This window comes from Plectrocnemia conspersa, unplaced genomic scaffold, assembly GCF_051122295.1.
Source record: "Plectrocnemia conspersa isolate PC_06_02 unplaced genomic scaffold, ASM5112229v1 ptg000004l, whole genome shotgun sequence".
Classification (NCBI taxonomy): Eukaryota; Metazoa; Arthropoda; class Insecta; order Trichoptera; family Polycentropodidae; genus Plectrocnemia; species Plectrocnemia conspersa.
Genome location: NW_028277168.1, coordinates 943134 through 967529, shown reverse-complemented (window position 1 = coordinate 967529; position 24396 = coordinate 943134). Strand labels below are relative to the sequence as shown.

Here is a 24396-nt window from a genome sequence, read left to right as displayed (position 1 = left end):
AAAGTACAATACAATAAATTGCAATTATTGTTATCAAAAAAATTATTGTTAAAAATCGATTAATAATATGTCTAATACAAAAACTGCGTTTTAAATAATTTTAAAACATTAAATTACATATCATTGCATTCTCGGCGTAGCGTCTACTCAATAGTGCGTTTTAATGTTGATAAGGGACGGTGTCGACAATTCGTTATTGCTCTAAAGAGCCGCGATCGCATCCGTAGTCGCTAAAGTACGCTAACGCTCCTCCTGCATGAACCATCGATAGCTGTGAGGGGCTGGAAAATTAGTATGGGATGATACTTATCTATTTTAGATATGCACCATATTTTCTTTTAATATTTATTGGTTTAAATACTGTTTATTTAATGTCCATTATGATGTTCTGATTTGTAAAATATAAAATAAAATTATATTTTCAAGTGGCTCTAATATAGCAAAATCTCTAATCGTCATTTGCGCTTATATAACGTCGGCGTGACAAGTTCACTTGTTCTGCAAGTCGCTAATATTTATCGCAATTAGTTTTTATAACGATTTTTTAAATAAGTGGTATAAAAAAATATAAATACGCAATTAAAACATTGAAAAATTATTAATAAATAGGATTATAAGATATTGTATAAAAAATATATTTTTTAATTATTAGGCTCTTAAAGTAATAAGATTTGCTCAATAACAATCTATTAATAAATTCGTATACAGCATCTTGAAATATGTTAAAATAAATAATTTCCAAGATATTTTTGTATACGTATCGAATATGACATGAATACGTTTGCTCGAGCATTGAAAAAATAATCTTCTCTAAATGATGAAAGCTTTCGCAAATATTGACAAGCGGCTGTTATGGTTTACGAGTTTAAACAAAGAAACAAGCAGTACTCGGTTTCACAGATTGAGCTTTACGCGATCTTCCTGTTCTCTCATCGTGCTTTATTGTTGTGAAAGTTTCAAGAGTGTTAAGGTCGTTTTGAAGCACACTGTAGCGCGTTCGATAAACGTCTCTTTTTTTGGTTGGAAAAGAATAAAAAAGTAAGCAGGGTGAAATTGACGCCTCTAGCTTTTGCGACACGCTATCGTTTGAAGTTGAGCTTTCGTTTGAATAAAAGCGCCGGAAAATTGTGAACACCCTATGTTTATAAAGCGCTCCCGGCGGCAAGCGACTTCCTGAAAAGAAAAAGTGGCAAAATAAACATTTGTCCTGTCGCATTGCTCGTTTTGTAATAACAGAATTTTATTTTATTAAACATATTAAATACTTAGCTTTCATTGACATTTATATTTGAGGATCTTCTGTGTAGCAGACAGCACAATATAGCTCAAAGCATACCTGGAACCTGCCATTTGTTAAATTCGCTTTGTATAATACGATCCTGTAGCAGTAGTTTTGAAAAATGAAGGATACTTAAAACTAGTTGAATAAGAGATTTTTCAGTGTTTCATTCAAATAAACTTGTAATTTCAAGAATCGTAGTTAGTGCTACGATGCTGCGATATTCTCATTTTATTTTAAATAAACATTAATCATTGGCTTTAATATGTATTTTTATACGGTAAAACCAAAGAGAAAAGTAACACGTTATATTAACATAAGATATTTTCCGAGTTCAGTCATCTGTGTTCGGCCATAAAAAAACAGATATGAATGTTAATATATTTTCAATATTCCCAGGAATCCTGAACTAGATATTACAACAGTGCATATTATATTTCCTTTTTATATATTGGATTTTTCCAGTCTGTCCTTTGGCTCAATAATACGATTTGCGGTCAACGTAATCCCATGTAGGAGCTTTTCAGCAAAAGCCATTACCGTTTCCTAACCTCGTGTCACCGGAACGTTAAATAACATGCGGAATAAGGTTGTATAGCTTTTTTGCCATATATTTAATCATATGTACGTGTGTTGTTATATATATATAAATTGGTAATTTAACTTGCTAATCCACGTAGCCTTCTACGTTTGTTAGTTAATCGCTTGGATTAGTAGTGTGATTAACGATGTCGCTGTGAAACGTATTCCTATCTCGTTGTATTTTTTGCTTTAAACAATAAAAAATATGGATCATGCAAAGATGTGGGTTCAATTTAGGGTCTAGTTTGTATCTCAACCTTTATAAAAAATCAGTTTTGCAATATTATACAAATTTAGAGTAACAAAAAAATCATGGAACTTTTTTGCCAATGATAAAATAAATATATTTATATGATTTTAAAATAAATACAAATATTTACATTTTGCTATTTTTAATTAACATAAAACTTTTTGATTTTGAGTTTTATAAGGAACAGGTATTGATATCGGTAAAATGTGCGTCTTTAGCGTTGATGCAAAGTTAGGCCATTTTTATGCCATTTTCTATCATTTTTCTCTAAACTTTATGTTGTTTGGTTCTTCTTTAACGCCTTTAGAATATATAGGTTGTTAATTTTAACCAATGGTAGATATTAATAATATTTTTAATCTTTCGTTGTAACTTGACAGGCGAAGCCCAAAGCGTTACAACAGGATAAATTCTTTACCAAATAGGTAAGTCAATTAGACATAATAAATACTTACAAGTAAGTATTAAGCACTAGACTTTTCAGTCAAAGAATCGGTGTATAATTAGTCACTTGTATTACAATTTATATTGAACAGATTTTTATTACCCCCCTCCCCCCACCCCCTTAAGAGAATAAATTCTTGGACCGTCATATCTGACAAATTGACGATATATATTTTTCTACATTTATTAGCATTGACTTTTTTATAAACATTGCTACGAATTTCTAGTGCTTAATTAACTAACAAAATTCATTTAATTTATGATTCTTGGTTTATTTAATCTTCTTGCAAATTATATCATAAAAAATATTTTTAATTGTGCTTGTATTGTACAATTTGTAAAATAAAGTAATAATTTAATTTAGTGCGAGTTTGTTCCAAGTCAGTAGCGAAGTGGTAGAAGCACATAGCTAAAGCAAGTGATTTAGCAAAGCTGCGTTATAGCTTGTTCACTCTTGAGATATGGGGGCAGGTCCAATTTTTTAATGTTTCAGTCCTTTAGGGCGAGGCCAGACTCTTTGTTATTGTCTAACACAGAACTGTTTAATGGTAGATTTAAATAAAATTAGCAAAGTTGTTGTTCTATAGCTTGTTTGGTACATGTTTAGCGTTGATATGCAACATATCTCGTTTTTGTTAAAGTAAGGTCCACGGTTTTTATGGTTTGAAATTGAAGTTGGATTTCGTTTGCTCGAAAAGAGATTATCATATATTTCAACCAACGAAAAAAGCGTCTTTTTATTGTAGTGCGACGATTGTGGGTGATCGCGATCAACGATCTCGACAATAAAATATGCAATATTTTATTTATATAAGAAATAATCATTAATTATAAATTTAAAAAAATAATTTCGATAATACAATATGATATAAAATTGTGTATAATTTAAGAATACACGTATTTTTTATTTTATTATTAAAACTAGTTATTTTTTTTTATTTGGTTTGTTATAGAAACGTTATATAAATTCACAACTCATGGCCTTACTTATTTTATTATACTAATCTACCCTTATTTAATCGCTATTTATAGTATTTAATCTATGTAGATTTTTTATTTATAAATCAATATTTTTATTTGTCATCAATCTTTATTTATTAATCAATATTTATTTAAATAGTCTGGTGATATAGTATTTTTTATATATTTTTAATAATCATTTTTTTTTCAATAATAAATCTGTATTTATTAACTAATATTTATTAAAATAGTCTGGTGTTATATTATCTTTTTTTTGTTAAAAAATATAAAAACTTTATCTTTTAATACTTTTTAAATATTAGACTAAAAATTTTCTCATTGCTCTATTTTCAATAATTCGCAATATTGATTTATCTGATTCATTAAGCTTTAAAAATTTAAAAAATAAGGCAATATAATATGATTGTTAATTTATTTTGTATTTACACTATATATATTTTTTTATCCTGGACAAAATATCTTGACCTATTTTTTTGATTATATAATTACTCCTAAATATTTTATATTATTATACAATTTTTTTGTTAAGCATAACTATCTATAAACATTTTTATCTTTTAATCAATATATCTTTATTATCATTATCCATACATTTATTTTTATGTTTTTATACTTAGATTATTCTTAAATCATTGTATAAAAATATCAACCACAATTTTCTTGTATCGATAAAAGTAAATAAAAATGTTTATCAATACAATAAATTATAATGTCAACTACAAAATATGGTTATGACATTTTATACATTACTTATAAAATCAACAAAATAAATTATTATTAATAATAGTAATAATTTAGATTTTTGTGTAACACTTTTTTAAATCCTTTTTTTTATTTTTAAAATAATTATCAAACCATCTTAAAACTATTGTGCCAAGTTTTTTGATATTATATTTCAGTCTAAAAATTTTAAAGCTCTCTAAAAATATAATAATAACAACATTCTTTAACTAACGAGTAAATATTGCTTACTATTCGTAATTCAGTTTCTATATGTTTTCCATGATTCTCGATTTTTTCCCGTATTGAATTATTTTACTTCTTTGATGATTGCTTAATTATTTGATCATATTTCCTTAAACTTTCTATTATTGTATTTATAAGTAACGATCATCAAATATATTGTATTCACTCAATTTCGTGAGTTACGTTTACATCTAAATTATTAGTATTGTTTTTTCTCTTAACCAACAAATTATAATACCAGCATTTAAAATCAAGAAAATAAAGAACAGGGTTAAATTATAATAATACTATTTTTTAAAACAACCTTAAAGTAAAAAAAAGCGATTTATTTTATTTTATCTGTAAAAAATTTGTTTTTGCTACTTTTTACAGAATTTAATCAACTTTGTTTATGTATTATGTTGACAATTATTTTTTATTCATCAGTATACAATGCGTAAAAAGAGCTTTCGATCCAATCAACCGAGTTATCTTTGACCGTTTCGCGCTTCATTAGATTTTAAATTGCACACGTATGAGAAAACAGAAGAGAGCTTAAAGCGCGCTGTGGAAAGCTTTTATATTATGTGTGTTTGTTTGAATGAACTTTTTTCCTAGAATACTAGCAATAAAAGAGTTTATGTACAGCTTGTTGGTTGTAAACGGTTGAACCATTCAAAGCCTTTTATTTTGTGAATGCTTTTTTATTGGCCTTTTTAATTGAACGCCATATGTGAAAAAAAACAGTCTATGTGTTATATTATATCACTATTTATTTATAATTGATTTATTTTTATTAGGTTGCTAGAAAAATATTTGAGGTTTATGTTTATATTTATTTATGCTAACGGTTATAAATTTGATAAAATCTTGAACTGAATTTTCAACAGTATATCTAAATACTTGATTACGAGTCGAAATAGAACAGTATAACGGGAAGAGGGAAACGGCTGCTCTCTCGGTATTCTTCGGTGTTTCGAATTTGTACAAACTCTCGTGCGTCAAAGTTAAACAGATTAGGTAAAAGCTCTTGATGATGGTATCGGAAATGAAATCTGTAGTATCCGTTTTCAAACACTTGGTTCGCCTGAGATTTAGTACTTTTCACTGCAAATCAATTGCAAATATTCCGGGTTTTGCTATGTATTGCGTGATACAATTATAATTTGCCCATTTCGCGATCTGTCCATCCCGAATTTGAATCGCTGTTTTCTGTTAGAAACCAAATCGCTCCAGAATATATAATTCACACGGCTTTATAAATTAAGTTAAAATTGCCATTTAATCATAATGGTATTAGAATTATTATCGAAGTTCTGAATTTAATTATGCGTGTATGTATATTCGATATAAGCAATTTTGACTTACTTATTAGTATGTTGATGAAATTTGATTGGACGCAAGTCTATGAGTGCGCGTAATCGAGACGCAGCCCTTACCGCTTTATAAGACAAATTTTATGGTGTGTTCGACCAATGTTTCCACTAAACGGAACCGTATTATACATAAAATATTTTTCAGTGACGTTATTGCAATATTCATAAGGAAACATGTTTTAGTAAATTTTGAAAACGATGTTTTATGCCACTAAGATTATTTAGAGAATGTAAAATATATCTTGTAGGTAATAAATGTTTAATTGATTCGACAGTCCTAAGCGGTGTGCACAATCCGCGCCAACAATAATGCTTTTGATGGCTATAAAGATACGAATCATATTCAGCTGCCGGTCGCAATAGAGACAATTATACAATCTCACGATCTATCTAGTCGTCCATTTTAGACATATACTTATTCTGACTTTATATTAAAAATGTCAGGTTTATAATCTTCAAAGATCATTTTTCCCTAACTCTTTGAGTAGTGAGTTAATTTATTTGTGTACACATGTAAATGTGGTAATTTTACTTATTTTTTCATAATTATTTCTGTTGTTATTTATTTATTATTATTTTATATAGAATTTATAGTAAATCAATAAAAATAATCAATGATTCACATAAGTGTTATTGCCTTGATTAATTTTATTATTTCTTTGTATTATAATTTTAGATAATTTTATTACTTTTCTATTATTAAATTTATTTAATTTGTTCTACATATTTTTTTATATATTATTCGGTTATTCTGAATTTTTATATCAATTTAAATACTCACAATATTTTGTATAAAATTAATTTAAAATATTTTCTGTTATATTTATTTATTTCATACTCTAAAATTTATTTAAAAAAAAAATGTTTTTATTTATTATTTTTTCTGTTATGTATGTAAATATATACCTATATGTGGTACCACAAAACAGTGAAAGATCGCCCACCGTACATGTACGGCGATAGCGCTCAATGTTAAATAAATAAAAAATGATTATCAACAGCTGGTCGCGTTGCTTATAAATTGACATGGCACAACAATATTAAATTATTATATAATCACGGTAAAATTATTAGCTAGTTTGCGTTTGTGGATGTAATTATATGACATGTTTAGAATGTTTAGCTCAATTTGATGAGTTCTTTAAAAATCATTTAAAAATATAAAAACATCAAATCTGGGTGGGTAAATTATTTATTCCACACAACTTACAACGAATTTGTTAATTTAATAGGCATTGAAGTAAAACAAAAAGTTATTTCAGAGTTTCTGGAAACTTTATATTATTCATTAATTATCGATTCTTAACCGGATGTGCGCCATACAGACCAATTAACGTTTATTTTAAGATATGCTAAAGTTCAATGGTTAATAAAGGAACGGGTTTTAAGATTTTTTAAAATAAAAAGTCACTCTGCTGAATATTTAAAAGAAATATAATATAGAATATTCCATTTATTGTAATAAAAAATAAATAAAATTATATTGATAATATCTAAAATATCTATTTCTTTGATTTTTCATGACTATACATTTGTCATTTAATTTTGGTATGCAACAGCTTTTTAACGTATTTGGATAATGATGTAATTTTATAATAAATTTGAAGTAAAAAACTTTTAAAGTAAAATGTCAGAGATAATAATTTTTCTAGTAATTAGGTTGAATCGTACTGTTTTTCACATATGGTTCGTCAGATAAAAATATCGCTCCAGCCAGTTTGACTGAAGAAAATTTCTTATGTCCTTTCAGACGTTCTTCTATGATTTATGTTTTTAGACGAGCTTGCATAAGGAGGGGAGGAAACTGCGACCATAGACCTAACGACTGCTGCTACAACTCATCGTGCAGGTGCAACCTCTGGGGATCCAACTGCAGATGCCAAAGAATGGGCTTGTTTCAAAAATGGGGGAAATAAATAAAATCTAATGACCCTAAATCACCCTTGACAACTTCTTATACTTTGCACTCTAAACCCTGATTTTTAAAAATATGTTTATGATTTGACCCATACTCGATTGACTTAAAAAACGACGACCACAAGGCACGCTGAAAAAGGATTTGCGACCAATGGCTAACGAATTATACGGAAATGATTAATCGCATAACGAGCACATTTTGTATATTTTTAATATATATATAAAAATCTAATGATACATATGTATGAATATTTATGTATGTATACAATGTGTTAATTTATTGGTTTTGTATATGCGTAACGAGTCTTCGACAGTTCATTTGTAATATTAATGTATTATATATTTAGTGAAAGCATGAAAAAGGTTATAATATTATACTATTTTAAATTATATATCTAGTCGTTATATATAAGCTTAGGTGTCATTAAAGCCGATCGTGTCCAACGTTTGCAATTTTTTTTTATTTGCCTTGAATTAATAATATTAATCCCAAACCTGAAAGGGTTGTCACGCGCCCTATAAATCTATCATGCGCGGTTTTAATAAAAAAAATGATATATCACGTACTGTTTTGGATTGTAACATTCTTCTCTCTTCGCATACAATAACAATATTTCATTTTTTCGTTTGATACGATCGAGCAATTGTGTGCATGTTGTATATTATACTATAAACTGTATTTTATAATCTAATTAATTAATTAAAAAGTATTAAACTTTAGTTTGTAAGATATTTGGCTACAATCTGATTGGGCATATACCCAGCCACATTGCCCAATCAGATTGTCAGCTAAAAAACATAAAAAAATCCTACATCTCTGCTCGTTTATCAAGTTTTTATTTACATTTTTATTTAATTATGTTATAAAAATAAACGAGCGTTATGTATGATTTTTTCAGATAGTAACATCTTTTGAAAATCGTATTTTTTCCTAGCAGTGGATTGCAAAATGATGTTTACAGAAAGTTGGTTCGATCGGAAAATATAGATTTTCACTATTAAAAAAAAAAACAATGACTTAGTATATATTATTATGTGTAACTTTTGAATATGTGAATGTTTACCAAATAATCTTATTAAAAAGCATATATTTATTTAAATGTTGTAGTTGAAATAAATGCATTGATATCAAATACTGTTTATTTACAATAATTAAAATATAAATGCTGAATACATTCGAGACAGATATTTAAAAGATTTAAACATGAAATAATATGCAGTATAACTTTTTTCAAACAAAACTGAGGGTAGTCTTTATAAGAGAAAACGTATATAAAGTAAGTCAATTAAGAGACGATATAGAATATGTATATTGAAAATATTTTGAATATTTATTAAAATACGTTTGGAAACAGGAATGACTATGAATTAGTATCGTCAGCGCAATTTTACATTTTTAAAAATCTACCCTAGTTGGAAAAATAAAACGGAGCGTATCTAAACTTTTTCTTGAAAAAATAGTTGATGTACTGATTATAAGAGTTGGACTTTAAAAGTAAATTTTCATAGTTAATTTAAGTACGTTTTGTTTGATTAAAGGAAATATAAACACTCATGATGTATTCAACAAGTGTCAGAAGTAAATAAATACATCGATTGGCCTAAGCAGTGACTTTTTCATTTACCCATACACAAACTCCTTAGTAATAACTAGTAATTAAGATAATCTTATGAACCAGCTTTTAACATATTTGTAAGAATTCATAGGTAGGTATTTAAGATATGCAATAATAAAAATAATAATACAAAAAACACTTGAATCAATAGACAGAAAGAAACTGTAAGATAGTTGAATGTATATTGATTAGAATGTCAATTATTACAAAAAAATTATATTCGCCTTCCTGTGATGTACACTGAGTATACATGTCATCATGTTTTGTAAGTACATTTATATTTAATGAAAATATGCAATTAACATAGACGATAAAGTGACACAAAATCCGTCATATTAATTAGTAATTAAGATAATCTTATGAACCATCTTTCAACACATTTTTGAGAATTCATAGGTAAGTATTTAAGATATGTAAATTTAAAAAATAATAAATAAAACACTTGAAGCAATAAACAAAAATTGACTATAAGATAGTTGAATATATATTGATTATAATAATATATTTCAGAATCAACGTGCTAATTTCAACTTCAAACGTGCTATTGGCTTGGAATGCCAATGGACTCATGCACAAGCGCAATGAAATTTAGACAGTCTTATATCTAAAACATATGACACACGAGAAACAATATACAAATTAAAAGGATACAAATTCTATCATGCTTATCACACAAGTAACAGTGCCAAGGGGGTCACACTCACCGGGGGTCAAAGCTGATCATTAATAAAGGCACGGAATTCCTTAAAACTATCCATAAAAATGACTGTGAGGTTCGCAACAAAACATATCAGTCATGAAAATAGAAGAAAATAATGAGGTTCTGATCATACTATTGACATGATCTGGCATGACGGACTGAACCACAAAATTCGGAAAGCCCTTCAGGTTAATTATGCATGTATATTAAAATCATACATTGAAGATCGCTACTTTCGAATTAAACAAAAAGACAGTTATTCAGAAATTAAGAAGAACAACGTTGGTGTACCTCAGGGAAGTGTACTGGGCCCACTCCTCTACCATCTCTATACTAATGATCTACCAGAAGTTTCAATCAACAATACAGAAACATTTGTCGATGACACGACAATTTTGGCAACTAGAAGAAACAATGAAGAATAAATAAAAAAACACATTATCTCCGAAATTCAAAAATGGACCGCTAAATAGGGAATAAAATTAAATCAGTACACGTAGATTTTATCAACAAAAAAATCAGTTTTTGTGACCCAAAGAAAACACAAATAACAACATAATACAATATATAAAAATATTACTTATTAGCTGCGTTGACAGTTACATTGTAATAGGAATAAAAAAATCTATTCATCCCAATTTCCATCTAAAAGGTCATTTTAAATTATTTTTAGTCCGCTTAAAAAATAAGATAAATTAAATTCATTTTTATATTTAATATTTGGAACATATACTGTGTTGAAAATATTATCTTGTCACATCTGCACATAATAACAATTAACAAAAAATCGGGTTTGTTTTATTTTTTCATAAAATTTTAAATACCGTTTATTTGACGATACAATAAGAATAAGTAAAAAAAATGTGACTTTGACGTGGGTTTAATGTCATACCGAATAAAAAAAGGCATATTTACTTTTCGCTTAAACAAATACGATGAATGTTCAATCACGATATTTAGAATTTAATTGTATACGATTCAATAGCCCAGGGGCAAAAATAATATTTAAGACAATAAACTGGTGCTTATAAATAATCTGTATGTTAGTGATATTGTATTTATTAATAAATATAAAACAATGATTTATATTATTCGGAGCAAATGCGATTGTATAATCGTTTAATTGAACTTAAAAATTATTTGCTTTCAAAGACGTTTCAAGAGTTGTTGTGTATGAAGGGAACAATGGGTAAAATACGAGGAGTGCTATTGAAAAGCGATAAATTTAATGAAATAGCTTAAATCTGACATACTGAAACATAAACACAATTCTGAAAATAAAATTGTAAGAAAATGTATAATAATATTCTCAAATATAAAGGGAAATTTATTTATATCATATTGGATTCAATAATGAATGATACGTAATAAATGTACACCTGTGATCTTGTGATTAGTCGCAATACACAGATTTATTTAATTTATATTGGCAAGTGTTTAAATATTCGCGAATTAAAGATGCTGCGACTATCTTTTAATATAAAAAGTTCTTCGCGGATTGTCGATATCACTGCTATGAGTTGTGTGGCTTATTAGCTAAGATAAGTGTTGCCAGTTTGGGCCGTTTATGAAGGTAAGAAATTTTTTTTTTCAAATACATACGAGAAATTTATTTAAAGAAAATAACACATTTTATCAAAAAATATTAAAGGCAACTATCGATGATGATTTTCCTAATTTTTTTTCGGTTACTATATATATATAAAATAAAGCATTAAACTTAAAATAAAACATATAATATCTTTATGAAAAGTCTTATCTTAAATCAACGATTTAATAGCATTTATTTTATTTTCTATAAAAATATGTGATTATATTAATATTTAAAGCATATACATATTTCTATAAAAAAATCTTTTTTTAAAATACGATTATAAACCATTTCACTTTTTATTCGTGTCACAAATTTCAGTACAAGAGGTAAGGATTATAAAATAATATTTAAGTATAATTTTTAATTAATTTCGTTAATAAGCTTTCGTGTAAGACGAGTTATAAGTAGTAATTTATTTTTCGTCTTATTGTTGTTGTGTTTCAATTAAATCCTTCTCTCTTTTCTTTAAGAAAATATTATTTTTGTTTGTTAGCATCGAGTCGAAAAAGTTACTTTATTTTCAAAACAATTAATGCGAATCAAAAAGTATCTTGCAAAATTATAATTAGGGCTGCTTAATAACGTAAACTTAAAAATTCCTCGAACTTGGTTAAATTAAAAATAATATATAATTGCAGCATACAAAATTAGCTAAGTTAAATAATAAATTGAATGTAATAAAACAGTAATGTATTTAAACTAAATGCATGTTTATAAATTATAAAGATATGTTAGATAATAACATAAAAATAGTTACAGGTAACTGTTATAAAAATACTTGATAATATATTTATGAGAAATTGTAGATAAAAATGTAAATTTTAGGGAACATTATAAATACGTTTAATTAATAAAGAAAAGAATAAAATAAATATATTATCTACTATAAGAAATATGTAGTGTAAATACAAAAAAAATATTTAAAATAGTATAATATTACCTCATTTTGCCGTCGCTGTCGCTTTAAATGAAACATTCTCCATACAATTCTCTACTCTGTAAATCGTATCGCTTTGTATGAACAGTGTATGATAATAATACACGTAAACAAAAGAAATATATTTAAATATAATTAATTAAAATAAAAATTAAAGTTGGCACGATGATTTTCGAGTCTCCGCTTATTCTTTTGTTGTCGACCAATGAAAAATAAGCATTCAAATATAAATGAAGATGGCCGACATTACCTTGACAACAGTTTTAAATATTTATTATTTAATAATAAAATTTTGCTACGCGACAATAATTTTCATTAATTCGTCATTTGAGTGAATATAAATATTCAGATTGCAAATTAACTAGGTGTGTTATAACCATGAAAATTAAATATATACATAATGTGTTGAGGATTAGAAAGATACATTGATTTAACAAGAAACAATGTTCGTAATGAAATCTTCAAATTTTGAATTCCTGGCGACCAACTCCGAGGCCAAAAAGTGAGTTTTTCCTTTTACAATACATAAAAATTATCGTTGCTTCTGATTTAATGCACATATTCGTTAGATTTGACTAAATATAATCACTCGAATTGCAAATAAAGCAAGTACCTTTTAAACGTGAACGTGTAATATCATATATCCTTAATATGTATGAGGATTGAAAGTTAATTTCGATCAAATCTGCGCTGTCGCAGTGGGAACGCTATATATATATCAGCCAACGGACAGCTTATAAATGTGTAGTTTCTTGGATGTTATCTAATAAACGACATTTTACAATGATTATAAATATGTGATTGCATACCTGTTATAATCGATAGCCAAAATATCTAAGAGTGGGTTATTTTTAATTCCGATGTGGCAAAATATGTACAATCTTTGTTCTGTGCCATCATTCCTCTTTCGGAATAGCCAAATTCAAGATATTCTGTAACATCAAACTCATGTAGTATGTTCTTTATATAAATATAATACTTTCTGACAGTGACTTCAACATGAGAAGATTCACTTTTTGTTTATATATACCAATTCTACATTGTAGCCATATAGGTCATAAAATTGTTCAATCATTTCTTCTGAAAAATAATAAAAAAACAATTATCACTACTAATATAATCCATAAATTAAATTTAAACGACAACCGAAGAACAAAATTGACGGAATTTACTGTAGAGGATTAAACACCTAGATTGGCATCTTTTTATCTTCTTCAAAATTGTCGCAATATGTCATATTTTAATTGTTTGCGATACGTAAATGTAATTAGATCTATCATTGCTTCTGAAAATTAACTGTAAACGATACTATATAGTGGGTAAAATGTAACTTTTTGTTTACACTAATACGAGATTTTTCATTATTACTAGCATTGTAATATGTTTAATTAACTTTGGTATGTATACCTTTAATTGCCAAATCACCGCTGTTTGACTTTTAATATTTGATTCTAGAAAGTCAAGAGTAATTTTGTTAGAATAACCGTGATATATTATTCATATAACCAAACACTTACTGACACTCATAATTTATAGTTTTTATTATATTGTCTATAATTATAATGCTACATCACTTTGAATCATCTTCAATTGACACTTTGTAAGAAAAACGCCATGATTATAACTTATTTTACTGTTTATTTAATTGCACAGAAATGGGCGCAGCGAGCGCTTGCCAGATGACAAGAACTGTCACATGTAAGCAAATTTGAATGGGAAATCCCCGGTTTTGGGCGCGCTTGAGAACGAACTACAAAATTGATTTTAACGATTTAAATTGTAAAACAGTATGTATAAAAAGCATCAAATTCTAAAAAAAAAATTTTTTTTATATGTAAAGTTTATACGGGATTAAAATATAATATAAATATTGTTTATTTGTATTAGCTTCTTTATACAGAAAAAAGATGTATTTAAATTTTGGCAAACGTTAGCAATTTAAAGTTATAATTTTCAGAGAATTTTTAAGATCTCGCTTGAAAAAACATTTCCAACAAAAGGGGCAAAGTTTCAAAATAAGTACTATTCATTAATAACCAACTACTAAACACATAGTGTTGCGAAACTCCCTCTTACTGACGCTTTCAAAAGGAAACTACACAAAATTGTGTAACACTAATTTAAATATTTCTTAAATTATAAAGTTTCAGAATAAAATTTCATGATTTATTCAAAATATTTTTTTCAATATTTATGACACCATTCTGTAACTTAACAAGCCGCCACCAGCACTCTAGTTAAACGCTCGTAATGACTAAAAAAACTACTCTTTTATGCATAAATATTCAATAGGCAATGCGTCTTTCGGAGTAAAAACCACCATTGTGATACGCTCTTTTGTTTTAAAGTTCTTCGGAATGTGTTAATTTAAATTTTTGTTGCATGAATGCAACGAAAACATGTCACACTTTAAACGTTTTTATATTTAAAACTAATGGTTTCAAGGTTTGTAGCTAGTAAACAATAAAGGAGCGATGATATCAACCACGTATTTCGTAGCAGACGGTAAGTACTAATAGATGTATGTGACAAACTCAAATTAAATATATTTTCTGTTAACGATAAATGTATTTCCCTTCACTAAATACTATTAATAATTATATGGTTTTTATTATATATTGTGACATGGTTTATATAGTGCTCTTAAGTATTTTGCTGTGAAGTGCTCAAAAAAAGTGATAATACAAAGTATAATTTTTATATATTTTTATTATGGAAAAATTCTTGCTGTATAGTCTTATTTTCTAGAGATACATATATTCTGTTTATTACAAGTATGCAGCAAAATACTTCAGTGGAAAACTGCGATTAAAAGTAATTTACATTTTTCTGCCTTATTTTCAAGAGAGGTCAACTCGGAGTGTAAAATGTTCTCATGCTGAAAATTAACATTTCCAGCGGGTTGAAACAACAAACAACATTGTATTTCAATTGCAACTGCTAGATTGTGCTCTAATTGCAGCTGCGGGGGATAAATACATTTTCTGAAGGAGAAATTTTTTTCAGCTCCACTGCGCTTTTGAAAGCTTAAGGTTTATTTTCCGACGGAAAGCTCAAACATTCTCTTGCACGAAGTGTAAACATTCAAAAGCTCGTTGCGAACTTTTCATTGTTAGCGGCGGTGCACTATATATGTAACTAGTCATGGACTTGGACGAAATGTAAGCAAACGTCGGTAAACAGCGACGAGATGTAAACAATGTGTGTGCGCTGTAAACATTGTCCTTCAAGGGAAATATTAAATTTAGATTCAATGTAAGTACATACATGTGAATATGTATGTAAGTGTATTTTAAATTCAATAGAACGAGATAAATTATATTGGAAACGCAGACTTGCAATTGACATTTGGAACGACAACTGTTTGTGACATAAACAGATCGTTATTAATGTTCAATTATTTTTACTAGAGTGCATTTTTGTTTTTTTAATATATTAAGTCCAACAATATCCAACCTTCACATAATAAAAATATTATAAAATATTTTTTTAACGTTTTATTATATTTGTATATTAATAGTTTTTGTACCAGCAACTAAAGCATGCTTATTAAGTTTAAGGTTGTGAATCAAAATGTCACATAAACGCATAAACATTTTTACATGTTATCGTGTATGGAAGATCTGTTACAATTAAGGTTCTGATTACAATTCAAATTTCAATGTCTAGCCTTTTTATTCTAACGCAGTGCGTGTTAGCAATTAAGACAGTAGATAAAAAATAAATGGATTGCATAAGTTGTAGGGTTTAAAGTAGTGTTTTTTTTACCTGTATATCTGCGTGGTACATTTTTATGATTTTTTAAAGAAAATTATTTTTCTTTTTGAATATGACGTTAACTTTTAGCGAATCCCTCTTTTTGCTGCTGCCATATAATTCCAATTTTTGCGGCATTTTTATTTGAGTTTCGGGACGTTTTTTATGGCGTTTTCTGGATCGATGATTTATTTGTGATCTATAAAGTGAGAGATGATTATAGTGGTGTAACTTATTTAAGCAATGTCGAAGGAGTTGTTTTATATACATACAGTTTATTGCATAAAACACATATTTTATACCGATATACAATAGATTACTGGTTGTGAAAATGTTTAATATCTCTGGTTTCTGGGTCTTCGTGGTCATCTTAGTCCTCTTTGGGCAATACGTAAGTAATATGTTAGTCTGCAAGTGATGATATAAAGCAAGTGTAAAATATATTATAGTTTCTTTCGGAGAAAGCTATATTTATTGTTTTAATAATATGTTTTGATAATCTTATAAAATATGTGCGTTGAATTTTAATATATTTTTCTTATCTGAACAGTGAATTTGCATATAGTCACACTTTCTGTTTAAACAGTCAAGGGCGAAGCCCCGGTGTTTATGTTTATTGTTTTAATTATAGGTTTTTCTAAATTAAATCTAAGCTCATATAAATATTAATTTTTATCGTCCAAGTATTTTTTTATTGTAAGCTTCGAAACTCATATATAAAATATCACTTAAGACCTGAAATCGAATAAACCTTGTTACTACCCTTTGTAATAATTGGACGGTCGCATAACGTGCAGCCTTAAAAAATATGAACTTTTTATGGGTGATTTTGGAGGTAGAGTTACACCCTAATCTGATCACAAACCATGTTATGATTTTTGAATTTTCACTCCACTAGTGAAGTTGGTTGAGGGTAGTTTTATGGTTAGCATTTAAGGCAATTTTACTCCTTTTTTATGAAAAAATACTATCAAATCAATTATGCTAAAGAAACAGATGAGAAGTAGTCTCGTATCATAAATAATACGGCAAAATTTTGTTTGTCAAATCTTTATTTTATTGTATTATGGTTTCTGTTGTTTCTTTAGGCCCAAAAATTCTAAATAAAGGCGTAACATTTTCTTAAAAAAATCTTAAGAATGTTGTTAAAATAAATTAAAATTGCTTGGTGAGCTTAGAACTAGAGAACACTCAAAATCATTTGGTCAGCTTTATTTTATTTAAGCTTATAAGTTTTATAGCAAACCTCCTTTTTATGTTGAACTTACTTATAAATTATTTTTGACAACACGTAAATTGCATTGTGGTTCTAAAATCATTATTCATATTAATGTTTAAAAGTAAAAAATACATTATTATATTTAAAAAAAATATATAATATATACATATAGATATTAATTTTTAATTTAATAAAAAATGATCAAATTAAAATTTTATGGTATGTTTTAGATGTTACCATAGCAAAAGGTTAAAAACAATATTTTTCTAGTTCTCCTTATAATAGAGTGACTCGATGATAGTCTTATAGTAATCATTTATTTTACTCTCTTCTATGCATACTTTGGTTAGTTACAATTATATTCTTTGTTCTGTGGTTACCATACAGCCGTTATTTTTTCATTAATTTTAACTTTGTATATATTGCACAATATTAATCGACACGTGCCTGAGATATTTAGACGACCACTTACTGAAATAGTATATCGCATATTCCGAAATTGTTGACGCGTTGTTTGATCGACCCAAAAGCACAAACCGCACACATTCCAGATTAGAGAAGAGGTCAGCGGTAATGAAGCGTTGTCAAGATGTGCCACTGTTTGAGTTGGGGAAGTCGCACCGCGGGGCACTGGTCTTTAATTTGGAATGCCCGCTTGGGGGTAAATTAAAGACACGACCCTATACCTACGCTGCATGTATAAAATACGAACCCTAACGAGGCGGCGTCTTATCTTTGCGGACCAAATTGATACTGTTGCGTGTTTCTTTTTCATTCTCACCCCCAATCAGCTATGAACACTACGCTATGATTTTCATCATGGTTTTATATCTCCGTCTTCTCAAACTGTTGGGACGAAACGAGATGAGCCGCTGTGTGCGAATTTAATTATGCAACGGTCGCAAACGATGGTAATTTCATTAAGCTTCCACTCGAGTCCAATCACAGTGTGTAGTTGGGTTTCAAAGTGTGAGTTACAATACAACATTTGGAATGAAATGTGTACAATTTAATCAATCGTAATGGAGGTTCAGTGGATGACGCGTTTTATGATTTACCACTAACGACTACTTATTTCTAAGCAAGATTAATATTTACGTTTACTTAGTAAATCTTTTAATTTAATTTCTGCTGATATGAAAGTTGATGAACAAAATCCTTGATCAACAAGCGTGTTAACTAGGAAAAAGTACGCCAAAAAATAACTGATCGTCAAGTAAAAATAAAGAACAAATAAAACTGAGAGTTCACATACTTACAGTGGCACCATTAATATTAAAATCATAATACAATGATATTAATTACAATTACATTATTACTGCACAATCAAAGTCGTAAAAGACGGATATAAAATACCCGTTCACAAAAATAAAGATATACAAATTCAAGTCGATAAGTGTCAAAATATTTAGCCAATTTTTTATATGTATATATAAAAATATTATTATTAGTAGTTCATTCCTTGTATGTACGACCCAGATTGATTTTAAATATTCATTATGATATTCATCTATGAGATTAGGAAATCATGGAAAACCTAATAAATGATGATCGATCAGAATCAGTATTATATAATAATCACATCCAGAAACGGTGGAAATTTAAAAACATTTTATGGAATTCTAAACTAGGTCTTTTAAGTAAATAACCAATTTATGCTACTCGTTTATCGTGCTGGCCATTTACGTAACATGTTGCCTATGTAGTTTACATAATCTTTGCTTACTGATTTTACCACTCGATAATTGTGTGAGTAATTTGAATCCGCCGGCGTTCGTATTTATTTACCACCAGCCGATTTTAATGCTGAATGCCAACGCCTTTACGGTAACGCCTGAGCTACATCCCGAAATAGCTAATGATTCTCGATCTCTTTGCGTAGTCCTTGAACTTCTTAGTAAAACAAGAGATCCAGAAGTGAATTATTTAGGTCACCTATTAGTAATGTACTACATTACAACAACACTACAATATGTAAACGACATAGTATATTTATTTCTTTAACACTTAGCTATAAAGTTCTGAAGTTCTACAATACAACCCTGATGCCTCAAGATTTTTTGGCGCTACGTTGCTGCTGCTACTTTCCACGTTGATGATGGACGAAAAAAAAATTGAATATATTTTTTATAGTTAATTTTAGAACATGTCTTTTATAATATTTTTTAATTAATTATAATGTATAGCAATAAGGAAAAAAGCTTGATACAAATTTAAATAAAATACTATGTGTATACTGATTTTATTGCTTTCACTTAATGTAGAGAAAATAAATAGAATATAATACTTTTAGAGTTTGTACATTGCAATATGAATACAATTTTTATATTTACCAGAAAAAAATATGTGGATATGTATTTGTAAAATTGAAAAAATAAAAATTATCCTATTACCATATCTTCTAAACATATAGGTCCAATAGCAGCATCAGCGAGTGCCTTTGCCTTCTCGTCGTCTGGTTTCTTAACCGACTGGCGTGCCTTTCCATACTTTGCTTCCAGCGTTTTAACAGCTTTATCCAACTTTTGGTCGCTTGAATCAATAAGTTTAACATAATATTCATTTCATCATCTACCCAAATAGATCAACAAAACCAAAAAGTAAATACATACGACATATACATACGAAAGCAGTACACAAAGCACACGATCATGGTGATGAATCCAATGGTCGTAACCAACAATCCGCCAAATAGTATTCCAAAGAACGTCGACGAGGCTTGTTCTTCTATTACACCTACGAGTAATTTAAATATATGTCTTGTGAAAGCATAACATAAGCTATGGATGCAATTCAAAGCAAAAGCATTTTAATTTACCTTCATTGTTATACTTTTCATCTAACAATTCGGTCAGCTTCTTTTTAGGAGCACAATATAATTCTTTTGTGTCGTATTCATGGAACCTGTGCATAGAATCATATTCATTGTAAAGTTCTACATATGGTTTTGTACACAAAAAATCTATTCTATGTTACCTGTCGCATACACATCTTTGTAAACCTTCCGTATTGTTGAAACAAATTTGTCTGTGATCGATGCACTGATCGGAGAACCAGCAACGGTCTCCGTATACAGCCTCTGTACAATAACATAATGAATAACTTTATGTCTTTGAATGTTAATTTCCACTAAAAAGTTTCGACATTGATTTTTGTTGCAATACTTATATTGTTCTAAAGTAGCTATTGATTTTTAAAGACATATGTTTACATTCTAATCCAAACCTAGAAAACATACTAACTACCTTGCTATCAATATTATCTTTAAAAAGGTTTTCCTGTACACTAAAGCCATTACTGCATAAGAACAAGCTAATGCATTTCCTGATATCTTCAATTGTGGTGTAATGTTTACTATAATATATAAGTTAAAAAATAACCTTTCATATAAATATCATCTGATTCTAAAATCATATTTGTAAAATACATACTTCTATATCAACAATCAGGAGTATCACAAGTTAGAGTATTAAACTCTGTATTTGAAATAGTGCTATACTTATATTACACAACGATGTCGTAATTGAGTTAAAATATCTTCAGAACTAGTAGCAAAATTAAGAATTAGATGATACTATGTAATAAATTGACAATATTGATTTAAGGTGAAAATTTTTTACTTCAAAAATATGAAAATGGGCATTTGGTGTACAACAATGTGTTAACGAAAATACAACTAATAACTCGAGCACATTAATATATTTAGTTTATACCAATACTAAAAGAGTACAATGTAAAGTGAAAATATCTACAAGAATTACTGATCATTTTATTGTATATATTTATTTAAACAAACATAATGAAATTACGGTAAAAAATAGTAATGATGTAATTAAAAAATTAGATTTTAACAAATTAAGAATAGAATTACAAAAATGTGACTAGAATGTAGATAACATGGATGTTAATATGATATGAAATAATATTTATAAGATGTATAGTAAAATAAAGAGGCTATATAATTTTAGAATAATTTCAATTATTGTCCCCAGATACTTCAGCCCTTAGAGCTGCATTCACGGAGAGAGGCTCTTTTAGAGCAACATCCTAGAGACAGCGCCTTCAGAGGATCAACAATGCTAAAATGCGCCTCGGTAACCACAACCCTAGATAAATGTATGTAATATTTTAAATGCCGTCTCCTTCGGTGTAAGATTGCAAAAAATTAACAATTATACCATTGTAGTAATACAAAACTTACAAGCAAAAACATATATGCCAAATTTTGTAATGTGAAAGAAGAAAAAATGTCATTAAGATTAGAGTTTCATCTAAATGAGACGGTTGATTTTATATCAAAAATTACTGTTTATATACTTAAAAAATACATAATTTTAATAGTAGTTTTAAATACTAAATACGTTTTATATTATGTTATAATCAATAATTGTATTATTAACTTTTACCATATTGAAATTTTTGTTCCCAAGTACATCAAAAGGGGAAACCGTCTCAGTTGATATGAGTTTACTGTTTTAAAATGTGATATGTTTACTTATAAAGTAAAATGACTTGAACTTGTTTCATTACTCAAAATGTGACTTACCTGGAAAACAGTGTATTCCATTTTGGACATGATTCGGTTTACAAACACAATCATTGTTTATGCACAATTGTTCATCCGCACAATCAGCACTTGATTTACAATGTGTTCTGGTTGAAGCTAGAATGCAATAATAGCTAGATTAATAAAATTATAAAATATATTCATATATATAATCATAATTTAGAATTGCTACTTAAAATGTCTACGAACTAACGATCATGTTCTTTATTAAAAATTAAACATACAGGAATTTAGAAATATATGTTATATCTACTATTTTTTATAACGTTGTATTTAGTTCTTTTAAATATAGAAGTTTCAAATTAACGCTCAAGTATAAGAGTTTCATATTACAAGGCTCTCATATATGGTACACTTTGATTCCGTTAAAGCTTTAGTTTATAATACAGCTAATGTATTTCCAAACATTATAATATATATTCATATATATTAAAAAAGTCTTTAAAAATATAATTAATTAAGTAGCATATGATACATTTATGAAATATCTTATATTTCTATAATAGATTATTTTCACTTGAATATATAAATACTATGATACATATAATTAATCATGTGAATACTGAATCTTATCATTTATTATAATAACTTGATTGTAATAATATTTACAGTTATATTTCGTATTCACAATCGCATACCAACCTATGGCAGTAGAAGTAAGGTTAAGTACTGACATAAAACTAACTATAAATAGTAAGTACGTGCACTCTGATATTCTTGGCTTCATTTTGTTCTTTGGATGCAAAAACTACAGAACTTGGTTTCAATTCCACTGTGCACTTCCAACGTTCGTCTGCTCGTCCGGCCTACTGAAGAACCGAAAATAGCCCCAGATCCCACATGTTTTTGGATTAAAAATAACTTCTATAAATTTACGTCGGTGCGAATAACAAATATCTAGGTGGATTAATGTGCGATTCCGCATTGTCACAACATTGTTTTTTACTCTATAGTTTTAATAATAGTTCATTGTGGCAAAATAATGACCCGACATTGTTGAACATTCCGAAGGACAAATATATTTTTTTATCTTCTAAATCAAAACATTATAGTATAATATCTATTATATATTTTAAAAAGAGGACAATTTAAATGAGCAATATATAAAATAATTGTTCCATAAAACCAGCTTTTTGTGCATTACTGTAGAATAAATTAAGTAAGAGAGAGCATTGGTCAGAACAGCGAACGCTTTATGAATAGCTCTCTGCAATGAATCATTTCCGAATAAAAAATGCACAAGCAATTCGTTTTATGGAACAAAGTATTTATTTAAATGCATATATCTCACAAAATAATACACTAGAACCACATTAGAAATCACTTTAATTAAAAAACATTATATTACATTGTTTTAACATTCAGTCAAAAGATTGATTTTACTTAGCTTTTAATACCAGATACTGTTTTAAAATAACTAATATCTGTATTATTATTAAATTAATAATTATCTCATCAAAAACAGTCACATATGATAAGAAAACATTATAATTCAATAAAATAATGTAACGGCATTCTTAAGCATTCCGCCGAATGAGTGAATTTATTAAACATATATATAAAAATACCAGATATTATTTTAGCATATGTTAAAACTGTATTATTAATTAATAATAAATTTAATTTAATCTATATAAAAATCTGTAATCTAGGGTTTAAACATTAAATTATAACAAAATAATATACGGCAATGTTCAACATTCCGACGACAGATTGGAATTAATCAACTTTTAATATTAGCTACTATTTTAAATTATAAAATATCTGCTAATTGATTATGTTATTAAATATATTTTAAATGAATATTAGGTAACGGCGATACAATATATAATATTAGAAAAAAAATATAAATTAAAATATATCCAAGTTTTAAACCATTATCATAAAATATTTCTACATAAAAATATTGTTGAAAATAAAAAAAAGAATAATTATTTATATTGCATATATTTTCTTATTACTTCAAAAACAGTAAAAATTATCATAAAATAGTGTCAACAAATTTTTGTGGTGGTATTAAAAATTCAAAGTATTAGAACATGAAAATAAGTTTGAGGTTAAACATAATATACCAAATTATTGTAACGATATTTTGATATTTATTTATTTTCAAAAACCATTGTTATGGTTTACTTTGGTATTTCTGGAATTTTATTTGTCTTTAATAATAAATATGTTATGCTTTTTAAAAACATTTACTAACAATTTAATTACAAAACATTAGTATATATTA

At 27.6% G+C, this 24396-nt stretch overlaps 2 protein-coding genes across 5 annotated transcripts in view; one reads left to right on the top strand and one right to left on the bottom strand.

The window, feature by feature from the left end:
* Positions 1–9379, top strand: part of LOC148235559 (xibalbin-1-like) — a 67608-nt gene extending 58229 nt beyond the window's left edge. The window contains exon 4 of one of the 2 annotated variants that reach the window (XM_088184670.1): positions 7635–9379. In XM_088184670.1, the coding sequence (XP_088040796.1) occupies positions 7635–7773 (139 nt within the window). In that variant the 3' untranslated portion in view covers positions 7774–9379. Of the gene's footprint in view, positions 1–7607 lie in introns of both variants that reach the window. The other variant, XM_088184668.1, reaches the window with a different exon arrangement.
* A 10443-nt stretch (positions 9380–19822) lies between these two features.
* Positions 19823–23364, bottom strand: LOC148235558 (uncharacterized). Of its 3 annotated transcripts, none has more exons than XM_088185251.1 (6): positions 22806–23364; positions 22143–22259; positions 20573–20675; positions 20415–20500; positions 20209–20332; positions 19823–20128 (listed from the first exon to the last, which is right to left on the bottom strand). In XM_088185251.1, the coding sequence occupies exons 1-6, from the start codon at positions 22888–22890 to the stop codon at positions 19978–19980; spliced, it is 666 nt and encodes a 221-aa protein (XP_088041377.1). In that variant the 5' UTR covers positions 22891–23364; the 3' UTR covers positions 19823–19977. The 3 variants fall into 3 exon arrangements, with proteins under 3 accessions (XP_088041377.1, XP_088041376.1, XP_088041378.1); XM_088185250.1 differs by having other exon boundaries at positions 22773–23007; XM_088185252.1 differs by having other exon boundaries at positions 19963–20135; positions 22773–23010.
* Between the last annotated feature and the right edge of the window lie 1032 nt (positions 23365–24396).